Source organism: Syngnathus acus, chromosome 13 (genome assembly GCF_901709675.1).
Source record: "Syngnathus acus chromosome 13, fSynAcu1.2, whole genome shotgun sequence".
Taxonomy (NCBI): domain Eukaryota; kingdom Metazoa; phylum Chordata; class Actinopteri; order Syngnathiformes; family Syngnathidae; genus Syngnathus; species Syngnathus acus.
This window is the reverse complement of record NC_051098.1, coordinates 12068927-12092983: the sequence shown is the minus strand read 5'-3', so window position 1 is coordinate 12092983 and position 24057 is coordinate 12068927. Positions and strand designations below refer to the sequence as shown.

At 43.6% G+C, this 24057-nt stretch overlaps 1 protein-coding gene across 2 annotated transcripts in view; it reads left to right on the top strand.

Annotated features, from left to right (window-relative positions):
• rsrc1 (arginine/serine-rich coiled-coil 1) overlaps positions 1 to 24057 on the top strand; it is a 69552-nt gene that overhangs the window by 37850 nt on the left and 7645 nt on the right. For both annotated transcript variants that reach the window (XM_037268072.1, XM_037268069.1), the window contains exon 7: positions 17929 to 18000. In XM_037268072.1, coding sequence (XP_037123967.1) covers positions 17929 to 18000 — 72 coding nt within the window. The remainder of the gene's footprint in view (positions 1 to 17928; positions 18001 to 24057) is intronic.

Genomic DNA, 24057 nt, shown 5'->3' with positions numbered 1-24057 from the left:
CTCGCTCGCTCGCTCGCAGCAGCTCAGCCCACCCCCTTAGGCCCTGACAGATGTATGGTGAACAGACCACATACATGGAGGGGTGTCACCTTACCCCCTCTGGAACTCAAGGGCTAATGCGCCACATTTAGGAGGCTGCCGTCCTTTGTTCTGCCAGAGTAAGACCTAATAAGGATGCTGAGAGCACCTCCTTTTTTTTTTTTTATGTATCTTTTTTTTTTTTCAATTTTATTTCTCAAGCCTCTTTGCACACTCTTGTACCTTCTCTCTTTCTTCCCAGCGTAATTATCACCTGGCTCTTATACTCGATCATCTCTGGAATGCTGCCGAGTATTTGTTTGGATAATAACACTCATCAGACATTTTGCGCTTCTTAATTCGTCTGGTCCCAGCACCACTTGCTCGTGTCACTCATGACTAATTGAACCACTAGCCGATGTTGACCTTCATTCCCCCCCCCCCCCCCCCTCCCAACACACTCACACAATTATAGCGCAATACATCTGGATGACCTGTTGTACTTTGTGTAACTGCACATTGATTGCTAGTTTGCACCAACACCTTTTGGGTTTATTGGGATTTTTGTTAGAAAATTGTCTTTATTTATTACAGTTCTGGCCAATTATGTCTTGTCAGCGGAATTCTTTGGAATTCAGACAACAACAGAAATCCCCTGGATGCTATTAGTGCGTGTATCCGTGTCCTCTTGTCCTTTGAGAGGATAATAGCTCAGGAGGGTGTCCTGTAATTTAGACTCTGTAACCATTGATCAGATGGATTTATGTGCCATTACCTCATTGTTCCAGTCAACAGTCTTAATTATGGCTCACACAGTTTCATAAGCCCTCAAATACCTGAATAAGCTTTTACCAGTTGACTCTGGTGGAAGAGGCGTCTGACCTGGAGATGAGAAGGCTGGAGAACAATTGACTCCTCACGCCAATAAGGAATATGCCTTCCAGTCTAAAAGCGAGACTATTAATGACAGGGTGGACTGGCCTGGCTGGATCAAAGGTTTATGTCCAATTGATTTTTGTGGGCTTTGTTTTATGGCTATAATAAAGCAACATCCTTTTGCAACAGGGTGATGACACCCTGCATCTTTCTGTGCTTTCGCCTCAGGCCGTAGCATGTATTAATGGCGGATCCGTAGCAATAAGCACTTAAACGTCGGGGAAAAAAATCTTATGTAAGAAGGCCTTCAAAAATGCTGACTTTATAAAAAAGAAAAAAAAAAAAAAACATGCTGAGCTTTGGATGGATTAAATTATTTTTTTGTTGAAATTAAATATTGTATCTAAAATAGTTAGTAGTAATATGGAAACTTTTTAAATTTTAAACATCGCAATGCAAAATATCAATTACATATGTTTTAAAAACACTTATAGATCTTATAAATTTGGTGCGCCACAGAAAATTGTTTTTAACAACCTTCCCAAATTGGAATGATTGAAAATAACGAAATAATGAAAAATCAAGCTATTCTCTCTGCTCTCAAATGATGTGTGTATCCGCTGAATGCACATGTTTTTCATGCCTACACATAAATGACATGTTTGAGCTGCAAATATATATTCACAGTGACCGAAATATATCCCACTGGGTTCTTGCGGGGCCTTTTTGCGTCAAAACAATGAGGCACTCTAAAGCAGTAACGCCCTATCCCTGTGCCGACTACATCTAAGTACGTTTTCATCATAGGGTAATCCGTGTATCACAAACTCGTCAAATTTGTATCCGAGTCTCCTTGGCTAGTGCCGTAGACACGCCGTACTAGAGGGAGCATGTCAGCCATTGAGTGTCGGCCGCTGTGAAGCACGTCTTTGTTTTTCTTATGTGGGCAGATTTCAAACAGCATCTGGTGAGCTCTTAAAACGCATCACTCCGAGTGAGTTCCAATGCAAACGGAGTTATTTCAGCCCCCCCCATCCTTGTCAGTGTTTAGAGACACATGGTGGCATCTCTTCCTCCTCCTCCTTCTCCCCCGCCTGTCTCTCAACATGTAGACATTTCCATAACAGAAAAAAAAAAGGATTTATTTATTTATTTTAATTTACGGCTTTCCATAATTTTGCAACATATGGTATAAACGATTTTGATGCAAATGCACACGCTAATTATTTGCAGACGAGCCTAAAACGAGCGTCGGCACTGAAGTGGAATGAAAGCAAATTTGCAACCGCCTTAAATTTTGCTAAGCGTTTATTTCCTGTTAAGTAAACTTTGCTAAGTAATTTAATTAGCATGGATTGCTGGCGTGCGCTCAGGGAGAGAGATGCCGGCTGCACACTGCGAGAGATGAGAAGGGACGGAGTTGATCATGTTAACGACATATGGCAAGGCAAATTTATTTATTCAGCACTATATCGTGGGCAGGGCTAGCCGGAGTGATGTGCTGCGATTGAAAGATCACCACGTTAAAAACTACCGATACATCTTGACAAGAACTCGTACACATGTACATCTTTCCACCAGCTGTCTTTTTACATTGGCGCATCTGTCCATTATGTGTGAGTTGGTTCTAGCCACATAAGGATGTTTGGACTCCCGATGCCATAGTGCAGCGATTATCAAAGAATTACTGCCTGAGTCAAGTTCAGTTGTGTTTAACTTTTTGGTGCAATACAGAACGGGTTGTTTTTAAGTTTTTTTTAGGTGTAGTTATTATAATAATTGAACAAGTTGGTCGCGGGGAAGAGGGGCCCAACCGGCCAATAGCGAATATCTCTTATTATATATTTATATATTTAATTGACGTCCATTGCAATGCATTGTGTAATTTTTTCAAATAATGCTGATTAACATGCAATATGTGATTTCCACAAATAACAAGGAGGGGAAAAAAACTCAACAAACATTTTTGTATAATATATTGATTTTTTTTAATCTACGACGATGTAAAACTGCAGGTACATGAGAGTCGATTTAAATTAAATAAATAAATACTTTTAAAAAAAATATTTTACCTTGTAAGTTAATTAGTTGTAATTACTGTCCACCATGACTATTTTGTCACATGTTGCTCTGTATAATTTTGTGTTGTAGTTTAACCTGAGATGTTTATTATGTTGCCGTAACTCCTTACCGTTTTTCCACAAATATCACAAACCACATCCGAATCGATATCGCGGAGTACTAGTCAACGTAGTAGATTTGAGTTTTTAAATCTCATTTGTGTCTCCCTCACGCAGTTAGTCCGTTTTTGTTTACAGCGAGAGACAGCCAAACAGGAAGACGAAGGCTCACATGCAATTGAAGTAATAAAACCGCCTTTGTTTTAGTTTGTATTGGCCCATTCATCATCACTTTATTTAATGGCTGGGCTGTAATTGTGCCATCCCCGACCACGGCTAATGGCTGCGTTCGCCCGTGTTTGCTTTGTTGATGGAAATGAATGAAATTAGGATAAACAACCGCAGAGTCGCGCGTAATCAAGCTCTGATTAATGCGCCGGCCATTTCAGCGCCGTCGCTCATTCCACAACACCTGATATCTCTCTCATAAACAAATTGTGTTTGTCCAAATGGAGAAATTAAATGACGCATTTGATGAGTTTATGATTGACCCGCGCCGTTTTTGCGGCTCATTACCGCGTGTCTGTCAGGGCCGAGAGGTTTGTGACTAATGCGCCGTCACTTCCCGCGTGAGGATTTATCGCCGCCGCTGATTAATGGCAGCCAAACAGCATTTTAATAATTTTATGATTGTGGCTTCTGGCAGCCACGGAGCGAGATCAAGGGAGGAAGATGGAGAAATTGGGGGGGGGGGGGGGGGTAGAGGGTCCAACGACAGAAAGAGTTCCTCCCAGATGAAATGTTTTATGCCGCAGCGAGATGAGCAGACGGAGGCATGATTATGCACCACGTGAACATCCCCATGAATCTTGAGAAGTGTTTTATTTACACACGCTTAATGAATTTGCCCCCTCGTTATTTCATTGACTTTCTACGCCGCGATGCATCAAATTGGCAACAAATCCGCGTGAAACGTCACACCTTCCGCGGCAGGGGGGGGCGAGGGGGCGGGGCTACGTGCGGGTCGAGGTTAAGCTGACCGTTAAACAAGGGAAGATGCGGGTCATTAGTTATTGACTTGAAGGAAAGATCTCCGTTCGTTTTCATGCGCTGATTAATACCACAGTTGGACTCAAAATCCTCCAGCATGAAACTTTGATCGACAGTATTTGCAGAGGCTCCAAACTTTTTAATTCAGCTCTGAGATTGCGCTGGTGCACCTAATGAACTGTCCCCGAAATGTAGCCAGCAATTGAGACAAGTTTGGCATTTCAAAGATACTGGTGTCGGAGATTTTTTAGAACATTTCCCATGAAGCCCATAACGGACGAATGAAGTAATACGTTAAATAATACGCCGTTGCGTTTGTTCTCACGGGGCAGAAACGTTTGAAATGTTACCGCCAAGGCGCGCACTGTGTTCGTGCCGCCTCCTGAAGTGAAGGTTTGTTTAAATTCAATTAGTGCGGGTCAAAACTCAAAGACACAGACGCGCTTAATAAACATTTAGACACCTGTCGTCTCCAATATCATGTTCCAGGCCTTTGGAACAGATGGAGGTGAATTGTTTCACTCTTCCAGCGCGAGGCTTAATTTCTCACAGATTGCATTTTTACACCTCCTGAACTGAATTCACACACTGGGCACACTGTTCCATTTTTTTTTCTTACCCCTTGTTCATGTTTTTGTCCTTTCCATCTTGTTCTTCCTTGAGGCAGCTGGTAAAAAGTGAAGTCTTATCTTACACAAGTACTTTTAAACACCAATCTTTGATTTTGGAGTCAGCCAAAATCCTCCTCACTTAAATGTCCCCAGTTGGCTCAAATTGCCGATTCGGCTTTATTAATGAAGCAAGCGTTTGGCCTCTAACTCCATCCGCAAACTTTCATCCAGGAGGTACGTATAAATAGGAGAAAGTGCACGGCCGCTCTTTCATCTCGTTGTGTGCCGAGACAGCAGAATTAATGTTCATTTAATTTCCCCCTTCTTTCTCCTGCTCATATATTTGCATTCTTCAGGTACTCTTTCTCTCTCTTATATACACTCACACACATCCACACACACACACACACGCTATGATTTTTCAGAGCTACTACATCTGTAGCACACATGTCGTACCATATTGTGCCTCGCTTACAAGAAGCCATTTTTCATCAATCTGGACACTTGCATCAAAGGCAATTACAATTACTCTTCAAGTACATATTAAAATGGCCCGTTGGATGAAAAAAAATAACCACAATGTCCCCCTACTTCTTGAAGTAATATATATTTTTAATAGACTCACTGGACACTTGATTAGGTACACCCGCACAACCTCACGAGAGCCAATAGATGTAATCTGACAGACCTTCCAATCCCTAATATGCTCTAAAACTGGGTTTCCCCCCCCCCCCCCGTCCGTCCCCCCCCCCCCCACATCTCGCCAGGTATGACCTCTGACCCCTCCATAATAGAGTGTCACTGTGACCAACAGGAAGGATGCTGGCTGTCGGCCAAGCGCGAGTTTGTCTCCGCACCAGGACTTGATCTTGAAGATCAGCTGGAGCGAATAGACCGTTGTCATTATTTTCAATTGTGCGGTTGTGTGATAGCGAACGGCAGTTTAAATCCCTCAACTAGCATTGTCGGGGCTCCTACACACACACACACACACACGCAGAACCGGAATGAGCATTGATGATAAATGTGTAATCCCCACACACACACACACACACACACACACACACACACACACACACACACACACACACAGACCATTAAAGCCAGTGGATTACAGTTTGGGGAATTACAGCAGGGATTTCTCTTGTCTTCCTGTTTTCCTTCCTCTCTCTGCTCTTCTCTTCTTTCACCAGCTTGGTTGTTGTCAACAGCCACACTTGGCTGCCAATCCCGAGCTTTGATGAGGCGGTGTCGGCTATTTGTTTGGCCCGCAACAAACAACGTCCGTCTCCCCGTAGAAACAATGTACGTGACGGAGAAAAGCCGTACAAGCTCGTCCCGGCGTGTGATAATCTGCCACCTTCCTCCCGTTGTCTCTCTCAGGTCTCATTCTCTTGGTTCTCAACTCTTGTCGCTCGCCCTTTATCTCCCCGAGGCAGACTGTGCCAGCGTCGGCTTGCGGACGATTACCGGTGTAATCGCTCACATTTTAGATGATCCGATAGGAGAAAGGGCCCACAAATCATCTTAACACCCCCTCCAATCCTGGCCAAGTCCTCCTCGAGATGGAGGCCAACAACTACTTTTTTTGTTGTCTTTTTTGAAACAATCCGAGGCCGGAAAATTCCCTCAGAAAAGCCCAGTTAGAACAATGCGAGGGTAAACCCATTCTGCCAATATCCGCCGCTTATTTCAGTGTAATGTAAGCTTTGGATTTGCTTGTGTAAGTAGATTGGGCCACAATGTGGAGTTGATGTCGATAACTTTGTTTTAAGTGGATATAGGCGGGTGTTTGTGGCTATCGCGCTTCCTCCAACAACTCGCTTCGTTGAAGTTCACAGGAGTGCAACAGTTGCATCTTTCCTTTGGAGTGTTTTCAGCATAGCCATATTTGGTCTTAAGACAATTTTATTTCTTTGCGTTTTTACTCTTGGGATAATCAGTCATTTTTAAATATTGTTTGTCTGCTGATTAAATTTGATTAATTAGACATAACATTTAAATAAATAAAATCAATCATAAATATATTTTATTAATTAATTTGATTATTTATTATGATTGTATAAATGTGTTGTATAAAAATGTCAAAATTAAATCATAAAAGCAAAGACCAAGGGAGATTTTTTTATTTCCGTGAATTGGCTTAAATTACTAATTATAAATTAGTTGTGATTTTTAGAAAAAGCTCTTGATTCATGTGTTTGTGCCCTATGTATCATTTCGCCGGCTGGTAATTAGACACAAAGAAGCCCCCCAGCAGAAGGCAGGGAGCCTTGAGGGCCCACCGGTGAGGCCGGTGGGATGGAACGGGGCGGGAAGGGGGCAAGGGACCAGATTATGATGGTCTCACGGCACCAATAGATGAACCAGACAGGGCCCCATTGCTTTATTCATTCCCCCAGTGGGTCTCATCCACAGGTCCTCAGCAAGATGATACTTTTTTTTTTTTTTTTATTACGATATCTATTTTTTTAGTAAGCAAGTTTCTACAAGTGTTTTTAAAATAAACTGCATGTTACACTGTGTGTGTCAAGGGTTGCGTATCTGTTTCCTCCCCAGGCCCGCATTGGGCCTTCATTGACTTTGATCCACTTTTGGCGGTGCTGTTTAATTTCCCCATAATGCTCCTGATCAATGGCTTCCTTTCAGCACAGACTCAATTAGCGGGTCTAAGCCTCTTTTTGGTTGAGGCCCCAGTTTTATTATTGGAGGGCTTTAAATAGAGATCAATACAGACAATATGTTGTTTCATTGGGTGGGGGAGGTTAGAATGGACATTATCAGTTGAGGAGGATGCTTTGCTTTTCCAACCACCTTTATGATTTAGTCGAGTGACATTAGCTACTTTATATGGAGTGTGTTCATTTTCAGGCACGCGAGCGCACTTTGAAGCCATTGTGTCTCCTAAATGTCTTGACCGGAGTGAATTATAGAGCTGTCCAGAGCCTCCTCCTTGGAGCACCTGTCATTTGATGGCTGAGCCCGCCTCAACCTCCTCTTCAATTTGCGACATGGGCGACTAGCTCACCTGTCGGTGCATGTTTAGTGAATAAGTGAGTATGGCGGCTAAATATTTGAAGTTGCGGTCCTGATTGGGGATGGAACAGTTGTGGGTATTAGCGCTGTTGAGTTAGCCTCAATTATTTTTGCTGTCCACAGAATAGGAAGTCTTTGATATATTTTAATCATTCAAATTTGGTTGACATTCTTTTCAGTGGTATGTCATTTATTTAGTTATTTATTTGATTATTATTGTCATTTTACATCGACTTTGGAGCAATAGAATATTCAAGATATGCTAGCAGCACAGCTTTTGGGGTGAAAATTGGTGGGTTGATTTTGGCGGTTGTCTTGTTTTTGTAAAGAAGAAAAAAAAACACTTACACTCAAATTGTAGTAGCCTGAACCTTTTGAACAATGTTGATGCGTCATTACTCAACTCGGGAAAGGAACACCTCAACCATTAGTGACCTTGTGGTCACCACTCGCCGTTGTCTCTCATTTATTTGCTCTCTTTTGAAATGAGACCCTTCCTGTATGGCCCAGGCCGTGCACCCTTGCCCAGAAGTCCAGAGTCTGAAATTACCACCTGACACTCTTTTAGAGCCCCCCCCTCTTAAAAAAAAGTCTCGTTCCAAGTTTTTAACCCTCTTAAAGTCTGTCAGTACTTTGTGAGGTAATATCGCAAACACTCGTTCACACTAGCTTCAAGCATGTCTATGTACAATATCTTTATTTCAATTTGGCTGAAGTTACTCGCCGGTATTATCTGGGCTTAAGGATGAAGCATGGCACTGAGCCCTTTGAAATGGGACCAGTCTAAGCCTATATGTAAACAAAACCTGAAGAATTAGGCGGAGCCGAGCCGGCCAGCTCACAGTAACTCCTCGGAACCACAGAAGCGTTCTGATGAAGAGGCCCGTTTTCAGTTTTTTTTTTTTTTTTTTTTTTTTTTTTTAATTGCGCGGAACAAAACAACAGGGACTCGGTAATGGGGTTTTAAATGGAAGCGCATTTTGGCTAGATTGTTTCACGCCCTGTGTGGGTGTGAGCACGGAAGAGAAGGGAGCGAGGGAGAAGGACACCGCGGGCGAGTGGGCGGCATTGTGTGGCAAGAACAAAAGGCGAAAGTTGGCAAATGGGGGCACTCGGCGAAAAAGCTTGGAACCAAACCGGCCGACTAATTACCGCCGCGCATTGTCAAGGAGGAGCAAACGCAACAAAACCGGGATAAAGATAAATTTTATACCTCATCCTCCTCGCTGTCGCACACACACAAACAAATCCTGTAAATTGAAAAAAGAAAATACGACGACGCGAGCGGAACGAGGTAGAAGGGATCAAGGGGATTCAACCGTGATATTATACCACTAAGGCTTCTTTTATTCTTACAATCCCTCCGCACAACACGTTGCAATCTCCGTTTCCCCTTTTTTCTGCTCTATGGAGGAAAAGTTTGGGATACATTTATAGCTCAGTTGCGACGGGGAAAAAAAAAAGAGTTGCCGAAATGGACGGAATGTTATTTTCATTGCTTTTACGCTCGTGAGGAAAATCTATCAGGCTAAGTTGATGCTAACAGGCTTTCTTTTTTGACGCTTACTTATAGTTGACGGTTTAGAAATTTTTTGTTTAAAAAACAAAAAATCTTGGAGAAACTTCCAAAGCAGCTCTACTTTATTTCACGGACTGAATGTCGGGGTGCAGAGGCCTAACATCTTCTGGCATGTTCCTTCTGCGTCCATCTCCCCTTCCCTCCACTTTTGACCTTTTTTTTTGTGTGTCTCGCTTTGTTCTATTTTGACAAGTCTTTCTGCAACCACGCTCCTCTTTTTCCTTAACTGCGGAGCATTCACGGGAGCTCGCCTTTCGATTTAGAGATAAAAGCGAGGCCGTCGACGTCGTTCCCGCCCCGCCGCTGAGCTCCTCAAACTCGCTGACAAAGCTGCCAGATCTCATTTGGGATCCCGTAGCCGGTGTAAACTTGCTCCGCCCGTTTACAGTCAGTGAGGGGCAGCGCAAAGTCCTGCTCCAGCCTTGTCAGAACAGAAGCCTCCAAGTGTTCCTTCTTCTTAGAGGCAATGAAAGCTGATTTCTTTTGTCTATCGGGTCCACTTATATTTCTTGCGTTTCTTTCATCGCTTCTCTTTAGCTGAGCGTCAAGCTTTAACTACTATGTGGCACCAAGTTATTTATTTATTTATTTATTCATTTATTTACATTGATAGCTGCCTGGATTCACATGACAACAATAGTTTTATTTATTTATTCATTCATTTATATATTTATTTATTTATTTTACATTAATGGCCACCTTGATTCTTATGACCCCAATAGTTTTATTTATTTATTTATTTTACATTAATGGCCACCTTGATTCTTATGACCCCAATAGTTTTATTTATTTATTTATTTATTTATTTTACATTAGCGGCCGCCTGGATTCATATGACCCCGATTTATTTATTTATTTATTTATTTATTTATTTATTTGTTTGTTTGTTTGTTTGTTTGTTTGTTTGTTTGTTTATTTTACATTAGTGGCCGCCTGGATTCATATGACTCCAATATTGGAAAAATGGTTGTGGAAAAATGAGAGTGCACACTTTGAGAGAGTCTTTGTAGAGGACTTTGTAGAGGTTGTCCAAACGCTCCCATTATCAATCCAAGATCTTGGCACGCAATGAATCTACAGTGCATGAAAATTCTTTTGTCAGTACAAACTTTTGCTTTTGGCTCAAATATTAGGCCAAAGGATGTGGAGCAAACACTTTTTACCTTCTAGAGGTAAAAAGGCTGCCCTGTTGTGTTTCAACCAATTTCTCTCCGAGGCTTGGCACGGTTACAGAAGCACCACTGGGTGAGAGCACATCTCGTCGACGGACGGACGGGAAGGAGGGAGGGAGAGGGACAGGACGCTTGGCTGGACTCCAGTTGTGCTCCTCGCCGTGCGAGAGAGGAATAGCCTCCATTATCTGCCGGCATTTTCATGTGGAGAGACAAGCAGGAGAAAATCAAAGACGCAGGTGAAGGGGGTGGAATGAGACATTTTTGGCTCTCGCCACAGGTTGGGCATCCATCTTTGAGGAATGATTTTCGCACTTGACTTTTTCCCCCACCCCCCTGCCTCTAATTGACGACACACCCAAAAGGTTCTCGCATGCTATTTCAATGAGAGAGTTCCCGGACCCAGTCCGAGCCATCAGTGGTCGGTCTCGGCGTGTCAAAGCCGGGGCTTGAAATGAAACGTCCATAATCGCCACGCCGGCATGTTAATTTTCCAGTCTAAAGGGGGGCAGCTCCCTTTTCATCAGGGCGAAAGCTGCCGAATATTCAGCGCGCTGCAGATGTTCATGAATAATGTCTGTGGCCAAACCCCTGGCTGAGAGAGGGGGAGGAGGGGGGGGTGCTGGCTGAGCGAGGCCAGATGAATTACACGTAGGGGGGATCTGACAGGCGGCGTGGAGCTTTGTGATCATTCCAAAGTTCTAATAATCTCTCTCACCTTCTCCATCTCGCCGGTAATGAAAGAGAATAGGTGATTGCACCTCAGGCTATGTTCGACACGTAATGACTCCTCCAAAGGCGCAGAGCCGCCGAGGAAAAAGATGAACTTTGAATAAGCGGCCAATTGGCCCTGACAGAGTGATAGAGCGCAACAGCCATTCTTGTAACAAAACAGACGTGGTGCTAATTGATTATCAATATTTTAAGCAAAGCCATGAAAATAAGAATTAAGGGACAAGAAGGGGGGCGATGTTACGGTTGTCTTCTCACGAGCTCGGGAGGGGGCCTGTCATTTCTCTCTCTCTCTCTCTCTCTCTCTCTCTCTCTCTCTCTCTCTCTCTCTCTCTCGCTCTCAATGCATTGCTATTATATTAACATTTTACTCTGACAATTAAAAATTGACCCCAGAGACTCAATCCCAACTTCACTGTTCACTTTTGAATTTCCAAGCCTTGGTGGAGATCTGAATTTTTTTTTCTGCTTCCAATCTTTTAATAGCGTTTTCAAGTCCCGCCCACCCAAAAAAAGACTACAATGCATGCACACTGAGCCTTCCACAGCAAAAAAAAAAAAAAAGAGCAGTCAGACCACCAAGCCTGTGGCTCTGCTGTGGCACTGCGTGTTTGTTCCTGTAATGTGGTCAGTGGAGCCAAGCCCCATTGACACAGCCAGAACCTCTCCTCGCTTTTCTCTTCTTCTAAGTGGCCGACCCTTTCGTAGTCTCCTTGTGTCATTATGGCGATTAGCCGCTCCAGTCTACCTTTCATGTGCGGCGGGGGTTTTGATGGTCTTAGCTACCCCCCCAACACTCGCAGTGCCGCCCGCACACACAAGACACATACTCAGCGCTGCGCCGTCACAATGGAATCCAACAGGCTTTCGGCCGGGGTGGGAGGGGGTGAGTTTTATTCTCCACCATTCAACAGCGTAATCAAGTGCGCTCACCCTAAAATAAGTGGACACACACACGGGCTCACACACATGCATATTTTTGCACCAAAATTGCTGTGAATACTTTTTTTTATATTACTGAGTTACAGAAATATAAATCTATTATTGATGATTTTGGGGAAGCCTGCATAAAAGTTGTTTAATTTGAATTTACTCAAGTATTTGGCAATTGGATGTTGATGTTTGTCTCGTTCTTCAAACAGGTAGCCCGACCTAGCATGATTAGCCAAATATTTTCCGTGTACCTTTTAATATCGTCCCACAGTCCAAAGGGTGGTAGGAAAAGACAAAAAGCCAAGTCCACCAGATGCCAAGAATGAAAAGAAAAGCAAAGATTTGAAGGACGTGAATGAGATGAGAAGGAAGGGGAAAAAAAATCGGAGGCATAACAAAGAGGAAGTAGCGTGCGGAAACATGACGGGGTTGAAGTCGAGGGTGAGATGTCATTGGCAGGCCGCGGGATGCTTTAATATTTCACAGAGTGATCCCTGCATTATGGATTTGCTCTGATTGCCCTCTCAAGACCTGCGATGTGCACTTAGCCACTCATCTCTGACAAAGTTCTCCTCGCAGAACTTCAGCCCGCCGTGTCTTAAAGGCGTACACAAGCCAATTAGAAGACGCACAACGTAATGTAATGTTTTAAGATCCGTGCAGAGGCTATTGAAATTTACACATGCTATTTTCATACTTGAACTTTGACCTGGCGGCTATATCGTAGATGCTTTGTTGTGGGTTTTACGTTCCCCTTAGGCAGCTTCGTGTTCTGTTGCACGCGCAGATGGACGGACCTCTTGTTAGTGGACGCGCAGCCCGTGGCGCTACGCAGTCCTCCCGAGTAAGATCCCTTTCTGATCTCGCTCTGACCGCCGGAGGCCTCTGAAACTCCCTCCCCATTTTCCCGTCCGTTGTGTCCTCACCGGCCCCGGCTGAGCGAGTTACGGGCCACTGCTCCGGTCCAAAGGTCAGATGCAAGTCCCGGACCTGAAACACACACCCACCCACGAAGTGCCCCGTTGCAAAATTTATTGATCTCATGATACCTGCTCACAACCTCACACCTCCTAAAGGTCAAGGTTGCACCTGAAGGGAGGAAATGGCCTTGACACAAGTGTTGTGTTCTTCTTAGAAGAACATAGGATCAAATCACCCACAAAGTTATTCATGATGGGGTGAGAAAAAAATGACGTACTGTACCTGCACTTTGCGGGAGCTCCTCAAATGTTCGTTTAGTAGCAAACCATGCAAAATGAAATGCTTCATAGAATAACTCAAAAATTCAAAATGTCAAAGCAAAAAATCCTTAAAAAAAACGTTGACAGAGTTAAAAACGAGTTAGTAGATTATGCCATCACATTAATGACAAGCAAAAATAAGTTATGTTAATAAAAATATTAATAATATTAGGTAAGCAGAACATCAGATATTCATAAATACATTGGCTACATGCAAATTATGCGAATGACTTCCTTTCTGGTTTAATTTGTATGGCCCTGTTTGTTCTATTTCAATTAGTTTGACGGATACAAATGGAAACGTTCAAAATGTTCTTTTAAAATGTTACTCCAAAGCTCTTCTGGCAGTCAGATGTTGGCAAGTTCAGCGCGGAGGTCAGCGTGTCAGCCCGCTTTTCCGCCTTTGCTTCATTCCTCCACGAAAACATTCAGCAGCAGCTCTAATTGATCTCTTTATATGTGAGGCGTTCAATCCGGACTCATGTGTGACATCTCCTGTGGACTATTGTCTTTTTACAGCCACGTGATGAACACATGCAAACACACATTTGAAAAGGAAAGGCCTCCCACTCATGTTGCCTGCGCGCTGCGCCACCTAGTGGCTGAATTGGGTAGTGCTTCTCCCTGAGGTCAAATGCAGCTGCTGTGGACCTGCTGCATGGATGCGAAAAACATTATGAGCATCTGTAAATGATCAGCATGAGGTCAAATGAGAAGACAGAAAATATATTTAATGATAATGAAGAGAATAATTGGCCTTTTTTGGGAGGAGGTTGGTGTTTGTTTTCATCCTGTCGTGTACAATTGAATATTATGTTGCCACCTTAGGATCTGAAACTCTTTTACAAACCGATTAGCAACATATTCTTTGAAATTAGAAACAACTTCTGCCGTTTTTGTTGCGTGTCTGCCGGTTATGAATCAATTAATTCATCACCTCCTCTTTCCCGCCATTCTCGTTTTCTGGTCTTCAGCTCGCGTGCCGATCCGGCTTGATTGGAAGGGACATTTTCCCGATGACGGCGCGCGGTCTCTAATATTCTATTTGTCGTCGGCCGTGAGGCTGTTTTATCTCCTCCTCGTTTTGATTGGCGGCGGCCATCGACTCCCGCCCGTAGTCAAACGGGATATGTTGCCCGCCAACACGTGCCCTCTCGCATTTACACGCATACGAGCTAAGTGAATAACAGTTGCGCTGACCTCAGCCGGCTGCTTTTTTTTTTTTTTTCCACGTGGTATCGACTCGCTACAAAACGTGGGCTGGATGCTGCTCTTTCAAACTCTATAATGTAATATCTATTCTCACTTGTAGTCCGCGCGCTACATATGTAGAGCACCTCGCCTAAGGCCCAAGCAACAAGCGCACTCGCCTTCCCTTATCCGCCCTTAATAACTCCATAACTCACCTCAGCTTTAGATTTAATTGTTTATCCGCGCGTAAACGCATTAACCCTCTGCTGTGTCTGTTTTGCCGTGGTCCCCCGACAAGCCCCCGCGACCGCCGCTCCACACGTCCAATGAATAGTCCTTCACCGTTCCGTAATAGGGAATCAGCGTCGGAGCAAGCGAACATTGGCAGCGTATAAAGAGATAAATCAGATTGCGGCTCTTGCTTTGCCAGTTTATTGAATCGAAATTGTGAGCGGGCCGCGTGGCCCCCGCCGGCCTTACACGGCCCATCCATCTCCCGGCTCATAATGGCCCCGTTCCACCTGGTGGGAGCGTTATTACATTTCCCCCTCTAACGAGACCCCGCTAATCCTGCCAAGAGGAAAAAGAAGCGACGGAGGAAGTGAAAAGAAATACATGGCAACCTGCCTCACTTTCTTCCTCCCCTTTCACGTGAAACATCTTCTGGCAGCCATTGCGGGGGATTCCCCCGAGCTGCAATTACACTCGTAATCGGGACGCGCTCCGCCCCTTTCACACGGCCAAGATGGAACGCAGACTAAATGAAGTGAAAGAGCCTTTATTACCCGCTTTAATAAAAGTCCATCGTGCTGTTATTCAATATTGGACTGGAGCCACGAAAGCGGCTACGAAAGATATTTTTATGGAATTAACATTTGTGTCTTTTGCAACCGTACAAATTGGATTGCATTTTGCTGTCATGTTCACATTTGGTGAGCCATGATTGGTCATCTTTCTTTTTTTTTTTTTTAATTGGCTTCCTCTGTGAGAGGTCTAGCCCAACCCCAAGTTAATCAAATCAGAGGTGTCCCAATACTTTTGCCCCTGTATGTTTTGCAGCTCGTCTTTTCAAGAAGCGCCCCTGTTGATGTCATTAAACGACATCCCTGGCTCTGCGCTCGGCCCTCGCTTCCATTGTTTTGAGGGGGCCGGGGGGCCCCGCGAGGCGTTTTGCGCTGATGAGAGATGGATAAACAGTTTGATTTGCTGCTATCGCCCCAAGGCTCGGTGTACTGGAGAGACGAGCAAGAAACGGCGCGAACGCGGGGAGGGCTTGGTAGATGGCAAAAAACAGAAGGAGGAGAGGATAAGAGACGCTTTTGGCAAAGGGATGGAGGTGGAGGATAAACAACGCTAAAGAGGCGTCAAATCAGCCCCCCCTCCTCCCCCCTGATGTTGTTCACGAGCCTTTTCACGCTCGCTTGTTTGGTTGTCCCCCCCCTCAAGCTGTCAGTATTTCCTTTCTCCTACACGGCTGCCATCTATCCGCTTGTGTCTCCGGACCCTTTTCCCTCCCTTTTTCACCCACATCACACCTCACTGTCTCTTTCCTGCCTTCCCTGTAGCCCCGAGCAAAGCAACGCACGCACACACCTACACAGGTGTCCTCGCACAAACACACAACTGGGCATGCTAAATAAATTCTTGGCTGCAATGAGAGCACGCACAGGGTTGAGCAAAAATGCCAAATAGTGCTACATCACTCCCCCCTTGCTAAGCTGCTAGTTAGTTTAAAGCCATTTGTTATACCAGGGATTCTCTAACTTTTTATATTAAGTATGATTTTTATGACAAATAGTCAGCAACAAGTTCGATTTTAAAAGCTAAAGTTCTGGCTCTAAATTATTTGACTGTTACTACTCACTGAATCAGTCACAGTAGTTGTGAAACTCTTCATTCAATTTGAATGTAAGGATTATACTGCCCCCTGGTGGCCAAAGTGCACACACCAGAAATAGCACAATGGCAATAGGCGCCAAAGTATGACGTCATGATGCCCAAACTTTAATTCTCCACATTTTGTTTTTATAGAGTGTGAAAAAAAGTTAAAGAAATTTGGAACTGGAATGGACTATTAACATTTTCATTCATTTTAATGAGGTATGAAAAAGTAATTTAAATTAAAATTATATTTTTTATCGTTTTTTTCCCCCTACCAAATTGTACAAAATGATATATTGGATCACGTTTGACCATAGCGCTTCCAATGTAATTATAAACTGACAAAATGCTGAATTTCCCGGTTTGCTTTTTGACCCGAACCTTCGGCTTTTTAAATTGGGACTTTTAGCGTCGAGTTAAACGGATCCAATAACACGCGCGCAATGTTACACACACACACACGCAGAGGGAGGTAGGCGAGGGTTCACTCATCCATGTCGAGTCATTGTCAGTAAAGATGCGTAACCTCCAGACTTAACCAGCCGTAACAGCCGTGTGACGGCTTCTTTGTCTACGCCAATTAGCGAACAAAACCGGCGGCGCAGTCGAGCTCACCCTGTGGCCTCACACACGCGCGCGCAGACACACACAATATAAACACTGTTTATGTATTTTATGTAACAGTTTTGCTTGGCAGCTCATAGAGTCAGTCACTTCCAATGAGGCATTTCAAACGAAGTACACTCCCTGCAACAATCTGCCGTCAGACTCCCACAGTTGTGCCCTCCTATAGCGCGCACACACTTTCCCTGCGCTCTCCTCCCACTCTCATATTGCGTTCACCTCACCTAAAAAAACAACAACACTGCAGCCTACTTTTTTCCCTCGCTGAAAGTTTAAACTCATTAAGTGTAATGATATTGGAGACTCAATTTTACATAACTCACTCATCAAGCGGCGAAATCGCAATAAAGGCGAATGGCTCCATCGAGGCCTCGCCGCCCGCAAAATAAATGATGTAGTGCACGACGGAAATGTAATTAATTCACAGGCCGTATTGATAGTCCTGCCACACGGCACATTGTGTGTTTTTTTTTTTTTTTTAACGTTGCTTAACATTTTGATTATTTTTTATTTAGGCAGAGGTATGAAAAGAGATGCTTGACGAGTGTTTACTCCCGCCCGGCCGCCCGGCTTGCTTTTAAGCATTTCATTATGCCAACGAGATAAAGAGCTGCAAGGGAGAGAGAGAGAGAGAGAGAGGCAGGGTGGCTATCTTTGACTTTTTGCAGGGGAAACTACTTCCTGCCTGCGAGAAATCAAGATTCGTTTTGTATCGTGTTTTCATTTACTGCTTTGTGATTCCTGCATACTGTTTTCAGCACATCATGTTCAACTTCAGACTAAACGTGTAACTTTGTTTCTGCATTACAATTTATATCATTATATTCATTAACCATGTCTTTTCCTCTTTTTTTTTTTTTTTAGCCAAAACAGATGAAGTTCTTAAGGCCAAAATAGCCAGGCAAGAGCAGGAGACCCGAAAAAAGCTGGATATAGGTGAGTGTTGTGTGAGCGTGTGCATCATACATTTATAAAGAAAAAAACATAATTTAAGTTTGATTGATTTGAAACATCAATGACCCAAATCCTAAAAAAATATGTTAATTGAACTCAAGCAAAAATATCAAATGGTTCAATTTGTTACATTGTATTTTTTTATGAAATATATATATATATATATATATATATTTCATACCAGTTCATTTCATTATTAAGATTATTGTTGACGTTTTTCTTTGACAGCTCATAACTTCAATGAGTGTTAAAGTTTCTTATCAATCGCTCTTTTCTGTTTACTTTTTACACACCATCGACTGTAATTAAGATTAAGATTAAAGATTAAAGTCCCAATGATCGTCACACACACACCTGGGTGTGGTGAAATTTGTCCTCTGCATTTAACCCATCCCCATGTGATTTTAATCCATCCCCTGGGGGAGAGGGGAGCAGTGAGCAGCAGCGGTGCCGCGCTCGGGAATCAGTTGGTGATCTAACCCCCCAATTCCAACCCTTAATGCTGAGTGCCAAGGAGGGAGGCAATGGGTCCCATTTTTATAGTCTTTGGTATGACCCGGCCGGGGTTTGAACCCACAACCTTCCAGTCTCTGGGCGGACACTCTACCACTAGGCCACTGAGCTGGCTATGAACGTACATATGTCTGTTTATTTGTGGACTTACTTCATTTGCATTAAATGCAAAGGAAATATACATACTTTACACTACAGCCAGATTTTGCTGCCAGCATGAAGCTCCCCAATGGCCGGAGATATCGTATATACACACACAAGCGTGCGCTGACACACACACACGTCCCGATAGACATTCAAATAAAGCCAAGAGTCATTTCCACTGGATATGCTGGTGATAATAAAAGTCCCGCGATAGAATAATGAGGCTGGTCCTTGTTCTGACCAGGGCACCATAGAAATGAGAATGTGTCTGTCTGTGTGTGTGTTTAGCAGCAGAATAATTTGTTCTAGTGTGGGTGTTCTTTTGTTTTCATTTTTTTTTTTTTCTATCGCTGGAATCACTCTTGTAGCTTTGTGTATTTTGTGTGTGCTTCCATGGAGGAGGAATGGCAATGTGACCTTTAAAGTTAGCTGGCCTTTTTGGCTGAATGAAAGTGCAGCCATCATCATCATCATCGGTTTAAAGTCCGCTTTCCAGGCACCGCTGGGTTGGACTGGGTTCTCGATATGGCTTTCTTCCACCGGAAACGATGGTCCATGGCCATCAGAAAGTAATTAGCCTTGCACTCTTGCTTTGGTCCCCAGCTCTGGTTACGATGTATTCTTCTCTCCTCATCCTCCTATTCTTTTACACCCTGTTGTTGTTTGTCTCCTTTTCTCTATCCCACCATTAGCTGAGTGTCATCAACATCGAAACGTTTTGTCTCGCCTTCTCTCTGCTGCCTCGTTTGGCTCCTGCCTGTAACGACAGCCGAGGGACAGAACAGCTAAAAATTAAATCGGGCCTCCTTTTCTTGTCCTTGAGTCGTGGAATATTTCAGTAAGGGCTTGGGGATTGTAATATTCACACACACTGAAAAGAAAAGAAAAAACATCTCATATTGTTAGCCTGTAATGTTTGATTTTTTTTTTTTTTTTTTTTTTAGATACACCATTTGTAACAAGCATGTTGCTATATTTTATATAATGATGTGTTAGTTATGCTATCAGATTAACGATATTTCAAATTAAGACTTTGTGCCAAAAACAAAAATCCTAGTTCTATAATCATACAACTAATGTAGTCTAATGGTGAGTTGCATTTTTATTAATTTTTAGTTTTTTGTTTTAGTATTTATTTCTATGCTGGTACATTGAGTGAAACTAGCAACTATCCCTCATCGTTATCACTGTCGTTGTCGATCAATCGACTTTGATTCGACTTTCATCGGGTAATAGCCCAACTACAAAACATCGTTTGCCCTTCAACCCATGCTGCCTAATATTTCTCTGATGTACCAGGAAGGCCGTGTGATAAGGGCTAACTTCCTTCCCGAGATGTGAACTTTCCCTGTGGCCTTCTCACTCACCGCTAGACACAAACCCAAGTAGCGATCAGCCAACCGTATCCTCCGCTGCCCTTCCTCCCAGCACCAGCGAGATGGAAGAGGTGGGCCACTCTTGCAGTTTAGCAACAGATCACCAGGGGTCTCCGCATTCCCCGCAGGGTCTCTCCGAGGTCAACTCCGCGAGAAAAGTTTACACCGCTAAAGTCGAGCGAAACAAGGGAACCTTTTAAGAGTGGAAGGGGAAGAGCTCGGAACGCTACCTCCTACACGCCTCGTTTCATAAATAGATTCGAGACTGGCAGCGGGTCCGCGTTAGCGTAGCGCTAATCGAAACCACCCGGATCTGATTCATGTCAGCGCTGTGATGTGCGTGCTATCATTGCTGCGAGGAGATGATGGGAGGGAGGGAGGGGGGGGGGTGTTATCATCAGGGCTTTTGTGAGAGAAAGAAAAGGGATCAATAACTGGCCCCGTGGCCATCAGTTAACAAAGTAGTCTCCACTTAAAAGAAATGTTTGCCTCGCTGGTTAAGGGCAGCCAGATGATGCTAGCGCTTGAAAAAGGAAACGTGCGAAATGAAAGGCGCTGAGAATGAGAAGGGGAGGATGGTTTCCTTTGTTAGCCGCATGCCTTCAAGTCAAGAGATTGCACTTGGCGTACCCACAAGGCGCACTTGACATCAGCGCGGCGCAATCACTGTGCGCTTTTTTTTGTTGTGCAAACTGTTTTAACAACGAGCAGTTATGAAGGTAGCCAAGCTTTCGGGGGCAATCTACAGGCCACATCATTAGGTACGCCCGCACAATCGACAAAGTTCTCATCTAAGTTGCAGCTGTGACTCAAGTTTTTTGTTTTGAGCCACAAAATAAAAAAAAATAAGTATATAAATATAATAAATACGCATATAAAATAATAATATAAAATAAATAAAAAAACATTTAGGATTTTTGTTGGATTTTTTTTCTTTTTTAATTACTAAGCGTGTTTTATATGTGCAGACGAATAGTGGATCTCTGTCGATATGTTATGTGACACCGGGCCTAACAAGGATGATGTTTTAGCCCCCCGCGTGCCGCTCTCTGCCCGTTACCTCAAACTAGCAGCAGATTGGGAGATCATATATTTTAATGAGACGTATAATAGCTCTTTAACCCACATCATTAGGGGAATCTATACCTACCGTTTGCTCTTTGGGCAGCTAAACGAAAGGACTGTTTCCCTAATTACTTTGTGTGTAGGACAGGTCACGGGGTGGGTGTGTCCTTGTCTGCGTGTGTGTGTGCGTGTTGAGGAATTATATGCCCATTAAATATTCAGCTGTAGCCACTCGCTCGACCCAGCAACCATTAAGGCCTCGTCGCTGTCTAACTAGCTCTGTTGTCAATCACTTCTCACTCTTTTGGGTCGCCATTTGTCCAATTTGGAAGAACTAGACTCAAAGCGTACATGTGGTCGTCAACTATGGCGTGAAAATCGTCGTGACTCGGGAGATGTTTTATTTGGTGAACACGCGCAACGTTTCTCCATATTAATTGTCTCAAAGTATTCATTTGATCACTTTATATATAAATAACCATCCATTTGTTTTCTATTGAGTGTTCCTGTTCCTGCTGACCGGTCGCCAGCCAATCACAGGCTTAATGCGTTTCGGTTTGACACAACCGAAAACTCGCCTGACCCAATTTTCTCATCTAACGTTTTTGAGTCCAGCAAGAGAAAATGTCCCAAACTGGATTTTTTTTTTTTGTCCTTCCTAATACACAACACCAAATATTATGTTGGCAAGCGCTTTCAAAAATGGTCGGCTGGATAAATCGTTTCCTCAAGCGGACAAACACGAAACAATTTGTGACTCTAAAATTTCCGTTCGCATCCAGCGCCGGCCGGTTTGTGTGTTTTATAATAAACGACGCGGTGCCTTTTCTAATTGAAAGTAATAAGTAATCCCTTGGATAAGATTCTGTTGTGTGATCCAAAGCCTTCGTTTTGAGCCGCAATAAAAGACAGGAAATGAGAGGCAAGTGAGAGTGCCCGCTTGGACATTGATGCTTAATGTAATCTGCCTTGAAATCAAATTATTTGACCCCGCAAAGCCGAACAATACAAACTCCTGCCGGGCTGCTGTTAAATATTTAGCACGTGCCTGTCATGAATACAAATGGGGCGCAAATTAGAATCTACAGGCGCGTGACCCCCATATCACACCCGGTGAGCGAGGGGGTGGGCGGGGCGGAGGGGGGGAGCTGGCTGCGCTTTAAATGTTTTAATTACCGAGGCCACAGCGTGGCGCGCCGAAGGACAAGTGACCAAATTCAACTGCTAGTAAACACGGTATTTTTTTTTCTTTTTTCAACTGTCCACCATCTCATCACATTAACAATAACATACGGCACTGAAAGATGTCATTGTGGTAATATGTGATCCGCATATGAATTATGACTGCACAGATCCGCCCTCAGTGATTTTGCTGTAAGAAAATCCCGTTTGTATTGATTTGCTAACGATCGGCGACGTGAGCCCCGTCTCCCGTCCTTACTTGTGATGAATGGCCTTATTTGTTGTGTTATTGTGTTCAACACAATCATGCCAGCAACAGTCAGACCAACATTGAGCCCACACTTCACCACCTCTATTTGTTCCAGGAATTAAAGCTCGCTTTTTTTTTTTAGGCCCACAATGCACTGCAGGAGCCATTTAAAAAAAAAAAAAAAAAAAAGGAGAGCAGACCAGCAATTAATTACACTTTTGCTTCAAAGAACCATTTTAAAACAGTCCGCTCGCAACGTGCATAAAACCATCCTTTCGATTTGTGCCTTGCCGGGATAATGATTGATTGGAGATGAAAAGTGCCACAGGCTGCCTTTATTTGCTCCTCTCTCCTCCCTATTCATTCAGGTGTGCACCTCCCTCGCCCCCCACCCCACCCCACACCGAGACCATTAGTTATGCAAGGCTGCTAAGCATTGAATCACAGTTATGCTCCCCGGGGAAATAAATTTGGCAGAAAATCAGTGTGAGAAGATTTAATTATCACGAGAAGACCTTTTTTCCCCCCCTCTCCCCTCCCCAACTCAAGCCCAAACTCAGCCCCTCCCCGAAAAAAACAAAAACTAAATACAAAATAATACCATTGGGGTGCCAGCTTTCTCTTTACCTTCCGTCTCCTCTCAATTTGTTTCATTACAAGGGGATAAACCAAGCAATTACGCCTTTATTGATCCCCCCCCGACCCCCACCCCTTTCTTTTCATTAATGCAAGTTTCCTTCTAACCCCTCCCATTCCATCTCATTATATTCCCTCATAGATGTCGACGGTCTATATGAGCCAGTGACTGCTAGCCATGTGAGCGAGAACCCAATCCCAGCCACTCACCCCATGTGACCTTGTGTACCTGTGTGCGACTCAGACACACACATACACAGCAGCGCTCGAACAAACGAGTCGGCGTGTCAACTTCAGCTTTGCGCAAGGATAACTAAAGCTTGAAGTTGATTGATTGCCGATCACGCGGTTTTGTGTGAACGACACAGGGGGGCCTCAAGTGTGTGGAAATATTTTAAAATGAGACCAGCATCATGGTCACGCGGGGGATATTTAAGTCTATCCTCCAAAAAAATTTTTATTTTGTATTTAGGGATGACTTTGCGTGTGACTACATGCACACACACACACACATTGAAGTTATTTGTAATTGATTTCCTCAAGTCCTTGTCCCGCACTCATTCAGGTTTGGCGTGATTGACAGCCCCCTTTTAACCTTCTGTGATTGGTAATCGTTTCCCAGGTCACCCTTATCAATTAACCCGTTACCAGTAGCACAATGTATATTCAGCAAACTTTTGATGAGTGACAAGTAAGGCGAAGCACTGATAATTGTTGAATTAATCAGGATGACGATTCGACCATGAATCTTAATTTTTCTTTTTTAGCCAAGACATGTTTGGACAATTGTGTATTTCCTACACATACCAATAATTGGGGCAAATCATTTCTCGGGATCAACAAACGTAAGATTATCGCCGACACCGACACTAT